Consider the following 23,824-nt stretch of genomic DNA (forward strand, 5'->3'; position numbering starts at 1 on the left):
ATCGGGGGACATATTCCACATTTTAGTTTAAAATTCATCCAGTACTGATTCAGCCTTACTCTCAACAAACCCCTCCTGGGACACAGCTTCCTCCAAGGTCATTAGTAACCACAGAATTCTGTCCCTGAAGAGATCATCACTTAAGTTCTACCTCAAGTCTCTGGTTCACAGTGAATCTAAGATTCTCAGGAACTTAATCAGAGCTAGTAGTCCAGCCTTGCTGCAGTGGAAGTCTCCTCATAGGTGACTCTAAGGTTCTTAAAAACAATCTTGGAATACCATCCTGGGTGACATCCCCCACCCCTAGATCTCCATTCTCAGAAATATAACTCTTAAATTCCTTGGCTTGGCAGGTTTTGTTCCTGCAACCAGTCAGTGACCCACAATCCCAGTCTTTGAATATGGCTGGCCAGCTCCTGTGCCAAGAGGGCATTTTCTCACCCAAGGTGAATCTTGGTTCTCTAATTCCTTGGTTGGTTTCCATAATACGCAGTTACTGCTGCCATTATGAAGCGTGCAGCTGATGAGGCAGTATCCACTCCAGACCTTTTGGAGCCTGCTTTATTGGTGGAAACGTGTGGTTATAGGAACATTATCCAGAGTGTGGAAACTCTAATGCCCATCACCTTCTGGGGCAAAGAAATGTAGTAGGGCCCAGATATCATACTCCAGAGAAGGACTACAGGCATTGAGCCATGGGGATTATATTTTGCACACCTAAGAAGCACTACATCTTCTCTAGTAGTATTAGGTGCTGGGATCCAATAGTAAAACCACACGACAGAACACTGGCCTCTAGCTCTGTTGTGCCATCTTTGAGAAGCATTTTCTCTGGTGTGATCAGAGCTGGGGCTCAAGCCTTATGGTTGTAGCTGTAGGATGTGATAGACTCATGGCCTAATTCGCCACCTGAGAATTCTACCAGGTATGACTGCCTTGAGCAGTTGGCTGTAGTCCATTATGATAGAGTTCTGCAGAAAACCAAATCCTTTGGGAGGCCAGTCCTCAGGGAATTCATCTTGGACAAGTTAACTTTCCTCTCAAGTGCTTACAGCCGGAATAATAAATGAACTAGAGCTACACACAAACTAGGTACATATATTTTAAAAACATAATCTTGAGTGGAAACAATAACAGGCACAAAAGAATATATCTATTATGATATGTTTATTTAAAGTTCAAAAACTGGCCGAACTAAAATCTACTTGTATTGGAACACACCTGAATGTGATGAAAGTATACAGAAAAGCAAGAAAGTTATTTAAATAAAAGTCAAGATGGTGGTTACCTCTTAGGTGGGGGCTATAATGAGAAAGGAAGGACAAGATAGAGAAGGTTCTTACTGTCAGTGTTCCATTTCTTGATTTGGTGGATACAAGTGTGTTTATAATTATTCTTTAAACAATACAAATGGTTTTGGCCCATTTCTCTTAATTTATATTTAAAATAAAAGTGTTAAAAAGAAAGAATACACATTCAGGTATATAGTGGTAAAGGGGCATTCTATCTGCAACTTACCACTCTCAAATGGTTCAGGAAGAAACTACTCATTATTTCATATAAAAAATTAGAAAAGGAAAGAAAAAATGAAGAGAAAAAAGAAAGGCATACTCCAATAGAATATTTTCATCTCCTTTTATTGACAGAAATAGAAATTTGTGCTGCAGAGGCAGTAGTACCTCAGAGCATGAGAAGGTAGTCAATGGGGCTGACATGACAAGCCACAATGCTGGCCGGGGGTCCTACCATAGTGGGAGAACCAAAACCACAAAAATAGCAGGAGGTAGCAAACATCCCCAACACCCAGTGTAAGCATTTCCATTTGCAGAGAGCTTGGCCATGCATCTTAAAAACGGGGTCCCCTCACAGCTGGCAGGGTATCATGTCAGGCCACCAAATCCATCCAGAACTAACATACAGTCTCTAATTTGGAGACTCTTTATTGTGACCAAAAGATTTGGACCATTAGAAGATCCAAGTTAATCTTTCAGCTCCTTATCCTAGGCAGAAAAAGGGGCTGAGTTCCTGAAACATCACACAAGTAGAGCTGGACAGGTGCTGATGCCCAGCCTTGCTCTAAAAGTAGTCACCATTTTCCCCGACTTCTCAACACTGCTCTCACTCAGTATGTGCCCTAGAAAACCTCTCAATGTTATAAACAAGGGACAGGATAGGGGCAGCAGCCTAGGGTATGCAGGGAATCAAAAGCTGCTACATAGCCGAGAGCATTTCACAAGAAACAGCATGGGAACACTATTGGGTCAAGGTCCTCCCAAACAGCTGCTAGAAGCACACACAAAGAAAAATGTGGTTCTCCCATGTCAGGATCAGCTGCGCCAAAGTCATGGTCCAGGAAGCTGAGCCTCTTCATGTCCCTGGCAGATTATCAAACCCCATGGCATTCCCAAGCTGTTCCAGTTTTCAAGTACAATGAGGTGTCTGGGCAGTTCAGTCACAGAAAAGCAAGCACTAAAGAAATCTCAATTGATTACAAATTGATAATATTATCAAACCATAAATTTATATAGTCAAGAATTAATTGTGGGAGATGGTTATGAAGGAGGTGAGGATTTTGACACATGGAAGACTAGAAACATTTATTTATATAAACCCTTAATCATAAACCACCCTCATATCCATGAATTGGGAGGAAATTCCTTATTTAGAAATGGCCATCATCTGATTAGTCATTCAGTTGCAGTTCTCTTCAATGCTGGACACACGGTTTCCAAGGATCAAAGTCTTGAGGAGTGCTAGATCAGGAAACGGGAGAAGCAAGGCAAGGAGAAGAGGGCATCAGGAGTTGGAATTTCTGAAATGTGCATTTATCTCACAGAAGGCTTGGCACAATGAGGCTGGGGTGAGTGTGGTTTTAGTGATTGTTCTTTGTTGCCTCCTTAGCTGCAGCAATCAGTGGAGTGAGGCTGGAGAGGGGCTTGGCAATCTTCAGGAATTGATGCTAGAAAGGAGAAAAATAGCAAAAGACACATGACTATTTAACATTCTTCCCCAGTAACCATTACAAGACATAAAGGCATCTTTGTTTGTAAAGGGTGCTGTGTGGAAAGCTTCTGATCATCCCCAAATTGAAGGACATCTTAAAACAGACCACTTTGGAAAACTGTTTGGCAGCATCTACTTACAGATAAACATACATCTACCTATACTCTAGTAATTCCAATCCTAGGTATATTCCCAAGAGAAATTAGTTTGTATAGCCACCAAAAGATATACACAGAAATGTTCATAAAAGATTTGCTTATAATAGCCAATAACCAGAAAGAACCCAAATGTCCAAGAGAATGGAAAAATGAATAGTGTTATATTCATATAATACTATACAGAAAATTACACAGCAATACAATAAGTAATTGGTACACTGACAAATGGGTTGAATCTCACAGACACATTAAGGGAAAGAAGCCAGACAAGCAAGTTCATATTGTATTATTTCATTTCTTCCGAGGTAAGCCTAACCATGGTGATAATCAGAATAATAATTACCTCTGGGGAAGGTATTAATAGATCATGACCCAGTAGTATATCGCAATACTGCATTTTAGGAGCATTGATCTAGGAATTTATTGTTCTATCCTCAAATCCAATAATGCTAATCATTCAGTAAAAAGTTCAGTAGCTTGGTCCTTTCCCAAATCACTTTCACTGGGCTGTACTTTGGGCCATACCTTCAACATTTAATGACTATTTAGGAGAAAATATTATATGAAAATTGCATCTAAATTTTCAGTAAAACTGTTACAGAAAGCAATTCCTTTTTTTTTTTTTTTTTTTTGAGACGGAGTCTCACTCTGTTGCCCAGGCTGGAGTGCAGTGGTGCAGTCTCGGCTCACTGCAACCTCCGCCTCCTGGGTTCAAGCAATTCTCCTGCCTCAACCTCCCGAATAGCTGAGACTACAGGCGCCCGCCACCACAGCTGGCTAATTTTTGTATTTTTAGTAGAGACAGGGTTTTGCCATACTGTCCAGGCTGGTCTCAAACTCCTGACCTCAACTGATCCACTGGCCTCAGCCTCCCAAAGTGCTGGGATAACAGGCATGAGCCACCGTGCCTGGTCTAACAATTCCTTATGTAATTCTCAGAGCCTCTTAAAAATGGTGCTTTTTTTTCTTTTTAAACATTTAGTAGTAAAAAAGCTTTGTGTCTTAAAGCTGTAGGATGTTCTTCTATTGATAAAAAATATAGGAGCTATCACATTTCCTTTTCTGCCCTGGCTACCAGGAAATTGAAAACCAGATTTGACCTCTAAGCATAACTACTCAACTCACATGAGCATATCTGATTCTTCTGCCATACTTACAATTCCCTTGATTAGTCATATTGTATATATGTATACACACACACACACACACACACACAGAGACAGAGAGAGAGAGAAAGAGAAAGAGAGAGAAACATATATACTAATATTCTTTGCTGAGAATTGCTGCAACTTCTGTTGGGACAGAGATAGTATAAAGAGCTACTGAGAATAAGAACGTACTATTACTATGAAAGGAATAAAAGATCCTAGCTAAATCATGAAGATATGAATTCCAATATATATCATTCTATGTATTTCTGTCTATAAGTGTGTTCTCACAGGAGAAACAGATGTGAAGTTTTTATGATTTGTGATTCTCAAAGTCATGGTTTTCAATATTTACAATGTACACCAACAAGTTAAAAAGCCAGCTTTCTCAGATCACATGTTTCTGCAATTCCCCTAAGTTGAGAGCAGCATGATCCAACATCGAATTGGGAGGCCTCAGTTTCCTTCTCTGTCTAATAAACAAAACAGACTAGATGAGCCCTAAGGGCTTCCAGTTGTGATACTCTTTGAGCCTATTAAGAGCAGTGGCCAAGAGCATACACACTTGAGAGCCAAACAGGCTGAAATCCTGGATCTGCTACTTACCAGCTATCATGGAAAAGTTACTAAACACTTGAAACCTCAGTTTTCTCACCTGTAAAAATGAGAATAATAGAACCTATGACTCACAGACTTGTTGTGAAGGACAATATATAAAGTGTTTAGTGCCTAAAATATGGTAAAGATTCAATATAACGCATTTATTACTAGTTATATTACTATATCAGGAAGAAAACTTTAGAGGTCACTAACCTTTCAAGAACTATAATTTGGTATTTAATTAAGAATGGTATCTTTACTAATCGCAGGCTTAGCATATAGTATTTACACATTTCCCAGTGCCCACAGTTTCCAGAATACAACTCTCATGAACAGCAAAAGGGGTCCTACATTGTACTAAGAGACTTTTAGTTCCAACAGATACTAGAGACTAATGGGTTATACTTGGCAGAACCCAGATCTCATATCTAATAGGCCAGTACGCCATAATCAGTAACCTCAATTACAAAGACATGCTAAGTATGTTCCAGAGGGTGATATTCCAATGTGGGTTCTTCCAGTAATTTCATTCAATTCAATAAATATATTTTGAGTACCTATCCTGAGTCAGGTCCTAGGTAAAACATGAGACTCAGGGATTAACAAAATAGAGGTTATAATCCAATAGGAAAGAGATTCATAATTAACACAGGGCAGTATGCTAGGTCCTGCCCTGCCCTGCCCTGCTCTGTCACTTCTGGGCTTCATAATACGAAAGCAAATGACAGTGCATGCCTTCATAAAGTTGCATGTGATACTTACTATTAGATCACTAGTGGGCAATACAATAAAAGAACACTAGTTATAAGAAATTGTACTTGAAACATATATGTTAAATACAAATGATGCGGCCTGCTAAAGGCAATTTTTGCAACCATATAAAATTATCAGGATTAGGCAGGCAGGAGTATAAAAGGCCTAGTAAACCCCTGACTCCGGGTTTCCCCACAAACTGGCAAAGTCTCACTCTCAATAAGTAGAGTATCATTGCCATTATCTGAGGATTTCCAATGAATAAAGTGTAAAGACTCCAAAAGCCACACTCACTAATTATCTTCTAAACTTATGTTCCATGGATGGGCATGGTGGCTGATGCCATGCCTGTAATTCCAGCACTTTGGGAGACTGTGGTGGGCAGATCGTTTGAGCCCAACCTGAGCAACATGGCAAAACCCTGTCTTTACAAAAAATAGAAAAATTAGGCAGGTATGGTGGTGCATGCCTATAGTCCCAGCTACTCTGGAGGCTGAAGTGGGAAGATCAGCAGAACCTGGGGAGGTTGAGGCTACAGTGAGCCATGATTGCGCCCTGCACTCCAGCCTGGGCAACAGAGAGAGATCCTGTCTCGAAAAAACAGAGCAGAAAAACTGGAAACTCTAAAAATCAGAGCGCCTCTCCTCCTCCAAAGGAACGCAGCTCCTCACCAGCAACGGAACAAAGCTGGATGGAGAATGACTCTGACGAGTTGAAAGAAGGCTTCAGATGATCAGACTACTCCGAGCTACAGGAGGAAATTTGGATCAATGGCAAAGAAGTTAAAAGCTTTGAAAAAAAATAAGATGAATGGATAACAAGAATAATCAATGCAGACAAGTCCTTAAAGGACCTGATGGAGCTGAAAACCAAGGCATGAGAGCTACGTGACGAATGCAGAAGCCTCAGGAGCCAATGTGATCAACTGGAAGAAAGGGTATCAGTGATGGAACACGAAATGAATGAAATGAAGCGAGAAGAGAAGTTTAGAGAAAAAAGAATAAAAAGAAACGAACAAAGCCTCCAAGAAATATGGGACTATGTGAAAAGGCCAAATCTACGTCTGATTGGTATACCTGAAAGTGACGGGGAGAATGGAACCAAGTTGGAAAACACTCTGCAGTATATTATCCAGGAGAACTTCCCCAATCTAGCAAGGCAGGCCAACATTCACATTCAGGAAATACAGAGAATGCCACAAAGATACTCCTCGAGAAGAGCAACTCCAAGACACATAATTGTCAGATTCACCAAAGTTGAAATGAAGGAAAAAATGTTAAGGGCAGCCAGAGAGAAAGGTCGGGTTACCCACAAAGGGAAGCCCATCAGACTAAAAGCTGATCTCTCAGCAGAAACTCTACAAGCCAGAAGAGTGGAGACCAATATTCAACATTCTTAAAGAAAAGAATTTTCAACCCAGAATTTCCTATCCAGCCAAACTAAGCTTCATAAGTGAAGGAGAAATAAAATCCTTTACAGACAAGCAAATGCTGAGAGATTTTGTCACCACCAGGCCTGTCTTACAAGAGCTCCTGAAGGAAGCACTAAACATGGAAAGGAACAACCAGTACCAGCCACTGCAAAAACATGCCAAATTGTAAAGACCATCAAGGCTAGGAAGAAACTACATCAACTAACGAGCAAAATAACCAGCTAACATCATAATGACAGGATCAAATTCACACATAACAATATTAACTTTAAACGTAAATGGGCTAAATGCTCCAATTAAAAGACACAGACTGGCAAATTGGATAAAGAGTCAAGAATCACCAGTGTGCTGTATTCAGGAAACCCATCTCACGTGCAGAGACACACATAGGCTCAAAATAAAGGGATGGAGGAAGATCTACCAAGCAAATGGAAACCAAAAGAAGGCAGGGATTGCAATCCTAGTCTCTGATAAAACAGACTTTAAACCAACAAAGATCAAAAGAGACAAAGAAGGCCATTACATAATGGTAAAGGGATCAATTCAACAACAAGAGCTAACTATCCTAAATATATATGCACCCAATACAGGAGCACCCAGATTCATAAAGCAAGTCCTTAGTGACCTACAAAGAGACTTAGACTCCAACACAATAATAATGGGAGACTTTAACACCCCACTGTCAACATTAGACAGATCAACAAGACAGAAAGTTAACAAGGATACCCAGGAATTGAACTCAGCTCTGCAACAAGAGGACCTAATAGACATCTACAGAACTCTCCACCCCAAATCAACAGAATATACATTCTTTTCAGCACCACACCACACCTACTCCAAAATTGACCACATAGTTGGAAGTAAAGCACTCCTCAGCAAATGTAAAAGAACAGAAATTATAACAAACTGTCTCTCAGACCACAGTGCAATCAAACTAGAACTCAGGATTAAGAAACTCACTCAAAACCGCTCAACTACATGGAAACTGAACAACCTGCTCCCGAATGACTACTGGGTAAATAATGAAATGAAGGCAGAAATAAAGATGTTCTTTGAAACCAACGAGAACAAAGACAACATACCAGAATCTCTGGGACACATTCAAAGCAGTGTGTAGAGGGAAATGTATAGCACTAAATGCCCACAAGAGAAAGCAGGAAAGATCTAAAATTGACACCCTAACATCACAATTAAAAGAACTAGAAAAGCAAGAGCACACACATTCAAAAGCTAGCAGAAGGCAAGAAATAACTAAGATCAGAGCAGAACTGAAGGAAATAGAGACACAAAAAACCCTTCAAAAAATTAATGAATCCAGGAGCTGGTTTTTTGAAAGGATCAACAAAATTGATAGACCACTAGCAAGACTAATAAAGAAGAAAAGAGAGAAGAATCAAATAGACACAATCAAAAATGATAAAGGGGATATCACCACCGATCCCACAGAAATACAAACTACCATCAGAGAATACTATAAACACCTCTATGCAAATCAACTAGAAAATCTAGAAGAAATGGATAAATTCCTCAACACATACATCCTCCCAAGACTAAACCAGGAAGAAGCTGAATCTCTGAATAGACCAATAACAGGATCTGAAATTGAGGCAATAATCAATAGCTTACCAACCAAAAAAAGTCCAGGACCAGATGGATTCACAGCCGAATTCTACCAGAGGTACAAGGAGGAGCTGGTAGCATTCCTTCTGAAACTATTCCAATCAATAGAAAAAGAGGGAATCCTCCCTAACTCATTTTATGAGGCCAGCATCATCCTGATACCAAAGCCTGGCAGAGACACAACAAAAAAAGAGAATTTTAGCCAATATCCTTGATGAACATCGATGCAAAAATCCTCAGTAAAATACTGGCAAATCGAATCCAGCAGCACATCAAAAAGCTTATCCACCATGATCAAGTGGGCTTCATCCCTGGGATGCAAAGCCGGTTGAACATACGCAAATCAATAAATGTAATCCAATGTATAAACAGAACTAAAGACAAAAACCACATGATTATCTCAATAGATGCAGAAAAGGCCTTTGACAAAATTCAACAACCCTTCATGCTAAACACTCTCAATAAATTAGGTATTGATGGGACGTAACTCAAAATAATAAGAGCTATCTATGACAAACCCACAGCCAATATCATACTGAATGGGCAAAAACTGGAAGCATTCCCTTTGAAAACTGGCACAAGACAGGGATGCCCTCTCTCACCACTCCTATTCAACATAGTGTTGGAAGTTCTGGCCAGGGCAATCAGGCAGGAGAAGGAAATAAAGGGTATTCAATTAGGAAAAAAGGAAGTCAAATTGTCCCTGTTTGCAGATGACATGATTGTATATTTAGAAAAACCCATCGTCTCAGCCCAAAATCTCCTCAAGCTGATAAGCAACTTCAGCAAAGTCTCAGGATACAAAATCAATGTACAAAAATCACAAGCATTCTTATACACCAATGACAGACAAACAGAGAGCCAAATCATGAGTGAACTCCCATTCACAATTGCTTCAAAGAGAATAAAATACCTAGGAATCCAACTTACAAGAGATGTGAAGGACCTCTTCAAGGAGAACTACAAACCACTGCTCAATGAAATAAAAGAGGATACAAACAAATGGAAGAACATTCCATGCTCGTGGGTAGGAGGAATCAATATCGTGAAAATGGCCATACTGCCCAAGGTAATTTATAGATTCAATGCCATCCCCATCAAGCTACCAATGACTTTCTTCACAGAATTCGAAAAAACTACTTTAAAGTTCATATGGAACCAAAAAAGAGCCCGCATCGCCGAGTCAATCCTAAGCCCAAAGAACAAAGCTGGAGGCATCACACTACCTGACTTCAAACTATACTACAAGGCTACAGTAACCAAAACAGCATGGTACTGGTACCAAAACAGAGATATAGACCAATGGAGCCGAACAGAGCCCTCAGAAATAACGCCGCATATCTACAACTATCTGATCTTTGACAAACGTGACAAAAACAAGCAATGGGGAAAGGATTCCCTATTTAATAAATGGTGCTGGGAAAACTGGCTAGCCATATGTAGAAAGCTGAAACTGGATCCCTTCCTTATACCTTATACAAAAATTAATTCAAGATGGATTAGAGACTTAAATGTTAGACCTAAAACGATAAAAACCCTAGAAGAAAACCTAGGCAATACCATTCAGGACATAGGCATGGGCAAGGACTTCATGTCTAAAACACCAAAAGCAATGGCAACAAAAGCCAAAATTGACAAATGGGATCTAATTAAACTCAAGAGCTTCTGCACAGCAAAAGAAACCACCATCAGAGTGAACAGGCAACCTACACGATGGGAGAAAACTTTTGCAACCTACTCATCTGACAAAGGGCTAATATCCAGAATCTACAACGAACTCAAACAAATTAACAAGAAAAAAACAAACAACCCCATCAAAAAGTGGGTGAAGGATATGAACAGACACTTCTCAAAAGAAGACATTTACGTAGCCAAAAAACACATAAAAAATGCTCATCATCACTGGCCATCAGGGAAATGCAAATCAAAACCACAATGAGATACCATCTCACACCAGTTAGAATGGCAATCATTAAAAAGTCAGGAAACAACACATGCTGGAGAGGATGTGGAGAAATAGGAACACTTTTACACTGTTGGTGGGACTGTAAACTAGTTCAACCATTGTGGAAGTCAGTGTGGCAATTCCTCAGGGATCTAGAACTAGAAATACCATTTGACCCAGCCATCCCATTACTGGGTATATACCCAAAAGATTATAAATCATGCTGCTGTAAAGACACATGCACACGTATGTTTATAGTGGCACTATTCACAACAGCAAAGACTTGGAACCAACCTAAATGTCCAACAACGATAGACTGGATTAAGAAAATGTGGCACATATACACCATGGAATACTATGCAGCCATAAAAAATGATGAGTTCATGTCCTTTGCAGGGACATGGATGAAACTGGAAACCATCATTCTCAGCAAACTATTGCAAGGACAAAAAACCAAACACTGCATGTTCTCACTCATAGGTAGGAAATGAACAATGAGAACACATGGACACAGGAAGGGGAACATCACACACCCGGGACTGTTGTGGGGTGGGGGGAGGGTGGAGGGATAGCATTAGGAGATATACCTAATGCTAAATGATGAGTTAATGGGTACAGCACACTAACATGGTACATGTATACATATGTAACAAACCTGCACGTTGTGCACATGTACCCTAAAACTTAAAGTATAATAATAATAAAATGTAAAAAAAAAAAGAATTAAAAAAAAGAAAGAAAAATAAAACATAAATAAAATAAAATAAACTTATGTTCCTTTGCTAAAAATGTATCCTTTGAGCTAATCCCAGCAAAATATAAGTTGTGTAAGATTTGGGTGTCAGAGACCCGTTTCTCAACAAGACTCAAACAAACTCTGCCAGACTAATTCAAACAGAACAAAGGAAGTGCTAATGAAAGATACAAGCAGGCTGGTCATGGTGGCCCATGCCTGTAGTCCCAGCACTTTGGGAAAGCGAAGTGGGCAGATCACTTGAACCCAGGAATTTGAGACCATGCATGGCCAACATAGCAAAACCCCGTCTCTACAAAAAAGTTTTTAAAAAACTAGCCAGGTATGGTGGCGTGCACCTGTAGTCTGAGCTACCTGGGAGGCTGAGGTGGGAAGATCACTTGAGTGAACCCAGGAGAGGAAGACTGCAGTGAGACAAAATCACACCATTGCACACTCCTGCCTGGGCGACAGAGTGAGACCCTGTGGGGTGCGAGAGGAAGGGGGAGAGGGAAGAGGAGGGGGAAAGGGAAGGGAAGGGGAGGGGAGGGGGAGAGGAGGGGGAGGGGAGGGGAGGGGGGAGGGGAGGGGGAGGAGGAGGGGAGGGAGGGAGGGGGAGGGGAGGGGAGGGAGGGGAAGGGAAGGGGAGGGAGGGGAAGGGAGGGGGAGGGGAGGGGGGGAGGGGAAGGGAAGGGAAGGGAAGGGAAAGGAAGGGAAGGAAAGGGAAAGGAAGAAGAAAGGAAAGGAAGGAAGGAAGCAAGCAAAAAAGCTACAAGCAAAGCTCAATAGGTGCTCAGAAAATAGATTGTAAACTGAGCCTAGGAGAACGTGTAGAGTTTTAACAGGCTGAGAAAGGCTAAGAAAATAAATGAGCAAAGGCCCAGGGATAAAAGGGCAGTAGGAACAGAGTGAGTGTAGGAAGTGGTAGAAGAGAAGCCTAGTTCTATAAAATCCAGTACCTTACAAACATGAAGTAAAAAAGGCCTGGTTTAGTGATTCCCTGAATTAGGTGCTTCCCTGCATAAGGACAGTTACCTGTAGCAGCTCTTTAGCTGAACCTCTCTTCTCCACATCCATCTCGAGACAGCGGTTCAGAAAGTCCCGGAAGATAGCTGACAGCTTCTCTGGGTTCTGAAGTTCTGGGGTCCCATTGGTGGCAATGAGGTACAAGGCCTGGCAATAAAAATGGTGAATCACCTTGAGCTCCAACTGAGGCTCTCTTTTGTTCCCCATATACAAGTTCTAGAAATATGGTCAGCTGCTTTATGCTCTAGGATGCAAAGTAGCAGCTGTGTATATATACTGGAAAGAGTATGACCTAAGGATCAGGTTGAACATTTAAAGGCCATGGGACTATGTACAACTTCCCTGTCTGTAAAGTAGGGATGATGATAATGCCCATCTCACATGTCTGTAAAAATAAAATAAGATAGTGTATTTGAAAGTACTTTGTAAACTTATGAAATATGTTACAGACCTAAGGGTTTATTCTTCTTCTTTTTTTTTTTTTTTTTTTTTTTTTTTTGAGATGGAGTCTTGCTCTGTCACCCAGGCTGGAGTGCAGTGGCACGATCTTGGCTCACTGCAACCTCCACCTCCCAGGTTCAAGCAATTCTCCTGACTCAGCCTCCCAAGTAGCTGGGATTACAGGCACCAGCCACTACACCCGACTGCTTTTCGTATTTTTAGTAGAGACGGGGTTTTACCATGTTGGCCTGGCTGGTCTCAAACTCCTAGACTCAAGTGATCCGCCTGCCTCAACCTCCCAAAGTGCTGGAATTACAGGCGTGAGTCACTGTGCCTGGCTTTATTATTATTCTTGCTTACACATCTGAAGGGTTTATTATCCATTTAGCCTGTTGAGTTAAACATCTGCCCAGCTGCTGGCAGAAATTATTCCTGGTGCCTTCACCTCAGTCATCCAAGAACTGATCTCTTCTAGCAGGAGAGGAATATAAGTGAAAACTGTTGCCACCCTAGTCCCCTAAATGAAGCGTCTCCTGGGAAAGGTAAAGAAAAACAGTAAGACTAAATCTTTACAAGCACTCAGCACTTAATTCAAAGAGTACTTACATAAGCACTGTCTAATTTAATGGCCACAATTAACTCTGGGTAATAGGGCAAGACTTATCATCTTCACTTCACAGATAAGGTCCGGAAACATAAAAAGATATGTCTAGGGCCGGGCGTGGTGGATCACTCCTGTAATCCCAGCACTTTGGGAGGCTGAGGTGGGTGGATCACCTGAGGTCAGGAGTTCGAGACCATCGAGAACAGCCTGACCAATATGGCGAAATGTGGTCTCTACTAAAAATACAAAACTTAGCTGGGCATGGTGGCAGGTGCCTGTAATCCCAGCTACTCAGGAGGCTGAGGCAGGAGAATCGCTTGAACCTGGGAGGTGGAGGTTGCGGTGAGCTGAGATCACACCATTGCACTCCAGCCTGGGTGACAGAGTGAGACTCCATCTCAAAAAAAAAATAAAAATAAAAATAAAAATATGTCTATGTCTAGGATCATTCTGTCTTATTTCCAACATATCCCAGCAATTATCATCTTCAAATATCTGCAAGGCCGTTCTAAGGGAGGGAAGAGTATGTTGTATGTGGAGTCAGAGGCAAAGCTGGGACCAAAGGATAGAAACTACAGAAGGTAGTTTCAGTTTGGTGCACTGAAGCAATTTCCAATAATCAGAGATATTCAAGGATGACATGAGCATGTAGATGACCACCTACCAGCAACAGTGCACAGGGAATTCCTGCACTGGATGGGAGGTGGGAATAAATGAGAAAATAAAAGCAATCAGAATAAATTTCACATTTGCCCACACCAAGATTACCAACCTATTTGCACCTGTGTTGAGATGCTCTGTTACAAGGGATAAATTCTCCATGCTAATCTAATGTCCTTTACTTCAGTACTTGATCGAACCCCTCTCATCGACTTAAGGATATCACTTCTATGGTTGTCACTTCCTTCTTGTACATGACCATTTTCCTCCTCTCCACTAAATCATTCCCATTAGCACACAGACATCATCTTTTAGAAAAACCCTCCCTTGACTCCATTTTAAGATAGTGCTCCATTTTTGTTACCCTTCCCAGCAAAATTCCTTTAAGAGAAAAAAAAACCTGTTTATACATGCCATCTCAATGTCCTCTTCTTCCACTTTCATGAATTTAATTAGACTTTCATCCCCATCTCTCTACTGATAACTGATTGTTAAGGTCATTAAGAACCTCTACATTGGCAAATCCAATGTTCATTTCTCAGTCTCATCTTAACCTATCGATCACATTTGACACATAATCTACCCTCCTCCTCCTTCGGGAAGCACACTGTTCTCTTCATCTCCAGGACACTTCACCTCCAAGACACTTCCCTGTTCTCTCACACTAGAAAGGCCACTCCTTGGTCTACTTTGCTAGTTCTTCCAACCTGTAAACAGTGGAATAACCTAGAGCTCAGTACTCAAATCTCTTTTCTTTAACTGTACTCATTCCCTAGGTGAGTGATCTCATCTACCTACTATATATACCAACTATATATTATCTACTAATAAATTTATGTTTATAGTCCTGACTTCTCACCCTTGAACTCCAGACTCTTAAGCCAAACTCTACTCCAGCTCCACTTAAATGTCCAATTAACACTTCAAATCAGCACATTCAAAGCCAACTCTTTATTACCCAACCTAAGTATGCTCTTCACCATTTCAACAGATGGCAACTGAATTTTTTCAGCAATTCAGACCAGAAATCTTGTAGTCATTGCTGATTCCTCTTTCTCTAATATTCAGTTCATCTTGTCAGCTAGTCCTTTAATTTCCTGAATCTGACCACTTCTCACTTCCACTCCTACCAAGACACCACCACTCTGAACTATTACAAGTCTCTCGCAGTCTATTTTCCATAAAAGCGGCCAAAATGATCTGTTTAAAACATAAATCAGATCACATTACTCCTCAGCTCAAAACCCTCTAATGACTTCCCAACTCTGCAGAATAAAATAACTTATAAGAGAGAACTTCCCTCTCTACTCTAAAATAGCACACCTGTTCCTCCATTACTCTGTTAACTCCCTTACTTTGCTTTTTCTCACAGCATTTACCATCTGTTACTACATATTAATTTATTTTATTTTCATTAGAATAGTTTCTTGCACTTGACAGGGACTCAAATAATTGTTGAATAAATGAATGAGTGACTTCTAATATTCCTTTTCTTTGACCATTTATACTTTAAGTTCAACAGTGACTAGTTGTATCCAGAAAAGGGATCTCCAGGTTGAAAACCACAGAGAACACCCTGGATTCTTATTTCCTGGGACTAGAGACAACAGCCCAAATAACTTGAAATAGAACTGGTAACACTCACTCTCAGAGGGTTTTCATTGAGGTATGGAGGCTCCCCTTCAATCATTTCGATGGCCATGATGCCCAGGGACCAGATGTCAACCTTGGGCCCATAGGCCTTTCGTGTCACAACCTCTGGTGCCATCCAGTATGGGGTTCCTACCATGGTGCTCCGTTTGCTCTGCTCTGGGGTTATCTGTGCACAGAATCCAAAGTCAGCTAGAAAAGAAAAATAAGAGAAAGAACATACATTTAGGATATACACTCACTTCAGTAAGTGTTGACTGTGTACCTACACATAGGTGACAAGATCCGCCTGGCTTCCAGCTCTGCTATCCTTTGTCTCTCCAAAGTCACTTGACTACCACCTTCATGTCTAGCTCCTAGCCTATTTCCTATTGAACCCTGAAGAGAAATAGAAGGAATATAAGAAACACCATCTCTGGCCTCCTACTTCTCCTCAAACCAGGGGACTTAGTGTTAAAGTCCAAGCTGCCCATTTTGGTCTTGATTGTTCATCCCAATTCTGCTTTGTTCTTGAAAAACCATTCCCATAATCCCAAATCTGGCGACTAGGTCCTTGTCTTATTCCTTGGGCACGAGTCCTTGATTTAAACCCCAATCACCTATGACTAGGCATGGCCCTGTTTTTATGCCCCAGACCCAGGGCTGCTAGCAGTCCTTCCATAAACTGCCCATCCACCCATGACACAGCCTGTTTGTCTGGTCTACTGGTCTTTACACCTTTGAACAAAATGCTCTACCTGCCATGGTTTTTACATTATATTGCAATTATAAATTTATTTAAATTAGGAAGCCTTTGAGAGTACGGATTATGTCTTCTTACTTGTCCTCATATCCCTAGAAGGATCAGCATGTACTAGACATTCAATAAAAGTTTGCTGAATAACTGAATGAAAGAAATTATATAAAACTCTTTTTTCTAATTATCTATTACACGTTTTCCATACTAGATTGAGAAGGTAGGGAAAATGTACTCTCAGTGCCCATCACAGGACCTAGCACAGAGTAACCATTCAGCAAAGTTTTTTGTGGTTGTTGTTAAATGTATAAATGAATGAAAAAATAATGAAATGATATCCTATGATTAATACAGAAAATATAAAACAGCCCTCATATCCCATGAAATCATAAAGACCCTTTGGTGAGTGTCGTAGTTACTATTATATGATGACCATCTCACAGGAGACAGGGCCCCACAGGCAGAGAAGTATTATCATTCCTAAGGCTCCTACTTACTTAGCTTGACAGAGCCATCCATTCCCAACAGAATATTGTCACTCTTGATGTCTCTGTGAATGACCTGGTTCGAATGCAAGAACTCCAGAGCCTGCAGACACTATTGAAGTGGTGTGGGCAGGGGGAGAAAGAAAGGACATACATATAATACAGAAGACTTAATAGAAAATCAACTAATTCAACCTCTTCACTTTAAAATAAAGGAAGTAAGGCCCCAGTGAGTAAAAGGACTTGCCCCAAATCAATCGCAGAGCCAGATCTAGAAACAAGTCTTCCATCTCCTAGCTAAACATTCTTTTAACACTCCATGCTGCCTTTCACCTTAAAATAGTTTTTTTAAGTAAAGGAGTTCCTCCAATGTAATTTTTTTTTAAAATTAGATCCTTGGGAAAGGACCTAAGGCCCAAGAGAAATTACTGAAGAAAAATGGAAAGGATCTTATAATGACAGACCGGAGGAAAACAACAAATAAGGGTCATATTTGAGGAAGCAGACATATGGAAGTGATACTATAAGCAGTAAGTTAGCAGGATAATCTTATTTTGGTGAGGAGATATTTTGTACTATTTTGGATATGCTGAATTTGACATCTGAAGACAAATGTCCGGTAGGCAACTTAATTTATGAATCTTAGGTTCCATACAGTGGTAAATATTTACAAGTCATTTGGGAAGAGATGATTTTTGTTTAAGTTATAAAAATGGTTGAACCCGGCAAAGGGTAAAGGAGAAAGAGAAGAATCTTGGAAAACACCTATACTTAGCAGGCAGAATGAGTAATAAAGAGACACAATGGTACAATTAAAATGCCTGGTTCTGCTGCTACCCCATTGACTATATAATTCTGGACTTCCATCTATAAAATGTGGGAATCAGATGAGATCATCTCAGCTTTTCTACTAAATCAATAATTTGATTTCATTGACCCAAAACTAATTTTTTAGAAACTTCTACCAATTAAAAAACACTAAAGATATAAGTCAACAGGAAAATACTATTTAAATGGTCCTAACCTAATACTTTACTTTCTAAGAATATACCAATGGCTAAAGTAAGAATAAAACAATATCCAGAATTGGATTTTCCCTGAAAATGTAAGAGCTGCTCTTCTTAGAAGGGTGGAGAAACAGGTCTCAGGATGTCAGAAATTATGATGAAAAAGAATTATCTTGAGAAACTGGAACCCTCATACATCGCTGGCAGGAACGTAAAACAGTACAGCTACTATGGAAACAGTTTGGCAGTTCCTCAAAAGTTGAGTATAGAGTTGCCATATGACCAGCAATCCACCTGTAGTTATATATCCAAGAGAATGAGAACATACCTCCACACAAAAACTGGTATATAAGTGTTCATAGAGTAATTTTTTATTTTTTATAACAGCCGAAAACAGAAACAACCCAAATGTCCATTCTATTACTTGGCAATAAAAAGGAATGAGGTACTGATACATGCTACAAAACGGATGAATCTTTGAAACATAATGCTAGCTAAGTAAAAGAAGCCAATTACAAAAGAGCAAATATTACATGATTCCATTTATATAAAATGCCCAGTACAGGGAAACTACAGAGGTAGAAAATAGATTAGTGGTTACATAGGGCTGGGAGAGTCAGGGCAGGGGACATGGGGAGTGACTGTTAATGGATATTAATTTCCTCTTTGGGGTGATAAAAAGGATCTAAAATTCATTATGATGGTGGTTGTACAACTCTATGAATATACTAAAAACTAGTGAATTATATACTCTAAATGGGTGAATTATATCTCAATAAAGATTTTTTAAAAGGAGAAGATGATCTCTATTAGAACTGAAGAATAGTAATACCATCTATTATATAACATTAACATTTTTTTCCAAGTGCTTTTTGATCCATATAGCACCCCTAAGGTATATATAGTGTGAATGTTGCAATTTCCATTTTACAGATTAATAATGAGGCAAAATGATTTCCCAAAGTATACATATGCATGTATTCTCCACTAGTGAAACTTGGTTCCTGAGGGTAAGGGGGTGGGGTGAAAAAAATCTTAGGTATTACAATGGTTTATGACCCAAACAGCTTAGCTATATATCTGTGATATTACAATTTCATGGCAGGGAGTACGATTAGGAAAAAGCCTCCTTAAGAAGGAGATAATGAAAAGAAGGTTACAAAATACTGCATTAGTAGTGGAACAAAAAAAAAGTCAGAACCCCTAAGAATCCCAGCCTGGTATTAATTCCATTAATTAATTCCAATTACTTGTGAACATTCTAGATCCCAAAGTTGTTTGCAAAGGGGACCATTATTTTCTAGGGCAGTATTGATTTCACATTTTATTTTTCTTAACACTGATTAAATATATAACTACATAATTTCAGCAGTATGCCTTCAGCTCTTGCACCATCAAACCCCCATCATACTATTATACTCATCTCCACAAAATTCTGAACCTCATCTCATCTTCTATGCTTCCCCTAATTTCCTAACTTTTCTACTAGGTTGGTGCAAAAGCAATTGTGGTTTTTGGTTTTTTTTTTTTTTTTTAAGTAATGGCAAAAACCGCAATTACTTTTGCATTATTGGGCCATCAGAAAGTCCAGTCTGTCATCAGCAAAACACCCAATATCCTCAATGTCTCTGAATATTCCCTTCATCTTCTTGCTCTAATGGAAATGAAATGTAGTTATTCCCTGAGGACACTGTCCAGGCCTTCTGGAGGGCTTTTTTCCCTCCTACATCAGCATATTATCGATTCTAGACATTTAATAGCAATGAGGAGAAAGGGAGTATGTATTTGAGCTTTGTTTTCTTTTTTTATTTTCCTGGAAGTATTTTACCCTAGATTTTTGCTGGCTTGCTTTTATATATCATTCAGATGTTTACTCAAATCTATAGCAAAACCTTCCCTGACTATCTTGTCTAAAATAGTACTTCCTCCATCACTACCTTCTTACTCTGTTTTATTTTCCTTATAGCACATAAATAAAGCAAGAAAGCAGAATAAAAATGATTGAAATATATGCCCAGATAAAAGAGATAAAGGAATATATTATAACGTGCCTAGGCAAGTGGTTATCTTTAAGACTGGAATTATGAGTGACTTTTTACAATATATACTTTCTAGTACTTTATAATTTTTCTACAATGGGTAGAATAAAGTTATCGTTAAAAAAAAAATCATGGTGATAGAAATGACAAACACAGGTACAATACAGGAATGATAGCAGTGTCAGCACTAATTTCTACCAATTCCACAGAGCCCAGGCTGAGATCTCACTGTACAGGGAACTTCAGGAGACAGGAATATGGAGGCAGCTTTCTACCCAAGACTGCTTGGCCCTTGGCCTTACCTCACGGCACACAGCTGCAATTTGGCCTTCATCCATGCAAGTTTCTGTCACCACATCTGTCAAGGAGCCTCCAGCCAAGTATTCCATAACAACCCACAGCTCATCTCCCACGAGGTAACTGCAGGAATACAGATAAAGGGTGAGAGGGAACAATCAGAGTACACTGAGCCATAACACTGGGTTTCAAAGGCTAAGCATATACACAGAGTGAAACTACGTCTTAGCACAAAGTAAAGTAAAAGGTTCTTTACTTTGGGGAAAAGCAGAATCTGGGGAACAGAATCACTAACTTTGAATCTCTCAAGGATGCTCCTGGAGAAAACCAAGTATACATGTTCTGTGAAGCCCCAAAGGGCAGAACTAAGATCTCTAGCTTGAAGTGATACAATAAAATTATATTTCATCACAACACAAAGGAAGACATCCTAAAATTAGAAAGACTGACATGATTCCCACACCTCTAGAAGCATCCAAACATTTGACAAAGATAGGATTTAGAGTCCATGTTACCCAAAGAAGAGAGAGCTACTAAACCTCCCAGAGAGTCCTACCAGATCTGAGATCTATGAGACCAAGTTTTGGGTCTTGTTCAAGACTCTATCCTCAGAGTCCAGCACAGCAGATGCCAATATTTACTAAATAAATCAATGAATAAAATAAAAGATAACTATAAATATTAAACGAAATAATGTTTATAAGAGCCCCTTAAAAGCTGCAAAGTGTTGTATACATAGTCATTATGCTGACAATTGACCTCTACTTTGAGTGTCTGTGGTTCAAGAATGGAATGAATTTAGCAAGGGCTTATGGAGCCAAAGCCTTCTGATAAGCCAAGACTACCATTTAGTAAGATATCCCCAGAGAGATTATGGGCTGACATGAGTTAGAAGTGATAGTTTCACTCAGGAGTTGGATCACTCAACCCTATTACACGATAAATAAAAAGGTCACTTAGCCTATCTGGTCAATGTTTCCTTACTATAGAATCGGACAAATAAAAACAAGGCGAGCCTAGAGCCCTAAAGTCTTCTGCCAGTCTTGGACAAAGAAGCTGGATTGGAAAAAAACATTTCTTGCATTGGCTTGAACTGTGTGGTATCATCTTATCTTCATCCTGATATTGGGAATACTGCTGGACAGATGTGGAGACTGTTGGAAGATTTTAACAAATGCACTCAAGCAAGGGTAAGATTTGAATCCTATTTTTTTGACTACTAATTGACAGCTCTTTCCATAAAACTCTGTGTTCTGATTTATAATTTTTTAATGTCCTGACTAATAAACATGACAGACTAAGTGTTTCTTCAACAATCTCTTTTGAGAGAGAAGACTATGGGGATTTGAACTGCTATGGTCTGAATGTTTGTGTCCCTCAAAATTTATATGTTGAAAATCTAATCACTAATGTTATTAGGAGGTGGGGCCTTTGGAAGGTGATTACATCATGAGGGTTCTGCCCATGAGTTCATCCATATGTGATGGAGTTCCCCTCTGGGACATCTCACAAAAACCACAGACCCTCATTTGCAACACCTTCACTGAATGCTCAGGTTAATATCCTCTTCCATGACCTTACAGAGGTATTTTTTTTTCCTATACCAGACCAGGAACTATTTAAGGGCAAAGATAGCATTATTTACTTCTAATTTCCAGAGTAAAAGTCTCTGGGAATACTAGTAAAGATATGATTAATAAACAAATCTATAAGTCTCTTAATCCTACTCCCAGAACACAAATTCCTTCAATAACATCGTTTTATCATGTAGATGCATCCACTGATGGGGAACTCACCATTTTGTGAGACAGGCCATACCCTTACTGACAGCTTTCATTTTTCCATATCCTGAACCAAAATCTAATACCCCTGTCGCCTTCAGTAGTTTGCATGAGCTATATTCTCTGTATAATAAGTTCTGAAAGAGATGATAAGGTACTAACTTTCAGAGGATTCTTCAGAGCCAGTCAGGACCCACATTAAGGAGACACAGCCATCTCAAAGAAGAAGGCTTTATTCTTTATAGTGTTGGGAATGTCAAAGTTCAACTCTTTTCTTCTTTAAGGAAACTGAAGCTTACTAGTGTTTTAGATGCAGAACAAGAAGGCGCCCTTATGAAATCTACCAGTAACAGGAAGAGGTAGCTGGTCATGCAATATAAGAGGTAAAGAAATTAGAGTCCAAGATTTAGTCCAATTTCGCCTCCACCTATGATGTCTCTGAACCCTGGGCAAGAAGCTTAACTTTTTTTTTTTTTCAGGTATCGGAGAAAAGAACATGATATAATAGAAAGGTGCTAGATATTGGTGCTAGGAATATTCAAATTCAAAACACTGCTTTGCTGTTTTATGGCTTACTACTCTTGGACAAGTTATTAACGTCTATAAACCTCAGTTTCCTTGTCTGTAAAATATGGATTAAAAAACCCTACCTCACAATGAGATACTGTTCATGAAAGTGCTTGGTACAAAGTAAAGCACAATACAAATATTATATACAACCACTATTACTATTTTGCAAAAAAATTTTGATGAGCTGGAATGAGGGGCTAAAATAATAAAAATGGGACTTAATGAAGATAGTGAAAAAGTTCTACATTTCCAGTTTAATGCAAGCTTACGTAAAAAAAAAAAAAAACCAGAAATTTTAGTTGACTGCAAACTTACTGGGAGTCAAAGCAGACAACCTAAAAGATAAAACAAGAATGAAATCATTAAGCTGTGTTGAGTTTAGAAAGAGTCCCACTCTCTCCATAGTGGTCAGATCTCAAATGAAACATCTAGTTCTGCACACTGCATTTTAAGAGAACATAAACAAACAACAAGTTATTCAGGAGGATGAGCAGAATAAGGAAAGATTTGGGATGTAAAATGAGTTAAGGACCTAGATGTTTGACTCAGGCAGATGGGCTGGTAGGTTTCCCTTAGGCAAAACAAACAGTAAGAGGATCAACTGTTAGAAGCTACAAGGTGGTAGAGTTCAGCCTAACACAGAAGGATTTCCCAGCAATAAAGGTGTCCAGCATTACACAGGGTCACATACAGAGAGCCCAGCATCACAGAAGACTCATAAATGGAGGCAGTTCTGAGGGCTGGCACTGCCCTCTTCTCTAACAGCTTCACCACCAATCAGTCCCAAAGGCCCTTTCCCTCTGATGGGACCCACCACTCCATACCTGTCCAAGTAGTTCACAATGTTTGGGTTCTTGTTTTCCCTCATGACCAGGATCTCATTAATAATCAGCTCTTTCTTGGGCTGCTGCTGAAGATTCATCTGCTTAATGGCCACCTGAAATCAAGAGTATATTCAATGTGCAACCACAGTCATTCCCATTTATTGAGCACCTGCTAAGTACCAGACCTTAAGTACTCAGGAAACAAAGATGAGTAAGATACAGTCTTAGCCCTCGAGTAATTCACAATTTGTCTGTGTAGACCAGTGGTCTTCAAAGTGAGGTCTCAAGCCAGCATCATCATCATCTGGGAGC

At 39.7% G+C, this 23,824-nt stretch overlaps 1 protein-coding gene across 41 annotated transcripts in view; it reads right to left on the reverse strand.

Annotated features, from left to right (window-relative positions):
* Window positions 1-1,618: 1,618 nt before the first annotated feature.
* The window catches only part of PAK1 (p21 (RAC1) activated kinase 1), a 153,175-nt gene continuing 130,969 nt past the window's right edge, over window positions 1,619-23,824 (reverse strand). For 30 of the 41 annotated variants that reach the window (XM_054662571.2, XM_016921679.4, XM_063783285.1 and 27 more), the window contains 6 exons: window positions 23,513-23,625; window positions 20,343-20,460; window positions 17,007-17,106; window positions 15,769-15,965; window positions 12,428-12,565; window positions 1,619-2,959 (listed from right to left, as the gene is read on the reverse strand). In XM_054662571.2, coding sequence (XP_054518546.1) covers window positions 2,873-2,959; window positions 12,428-12,565; window positions 15,769-15,965; window positions 17,007-17,106; window positions 20,343-20,460; window positions 23,513-23,625 — 753 coding nt within the window. In that variant the 3' untranslated portion in view covers window positions 1,619-2,872. Of the gene's footprint in view, window positions 2,960-4,915; window positions 4,965-12,427; window positions 12,566-15,768; window positions 15,966-17,006; window positions 17,107-20,342; window positions 20,461-23,512; window positions 23,626-23,824 lie in introns of all 41 variants that reach the window. The other 11 variants (XM_063783290.1, XM_063783294.1, XM_063783296.1 and 8 more) reach the window with 3 other exon arrangements.

The sequence above is a fragment of the Pan troglodytes genome, chromosome 9 (genome assembly GCF_028858775.2).
Source record: "Pan troglodytes isolate AG18354 chromosome 9, NHGRI_mPanTro3-v2.0_pri, whole genome shotgun sequence".
Lineage (NCBI taxonomy): Eukaryota > Metazoa > Chordata > Mammalia > Primates > Hominidae > Pan > Pan troglodytes.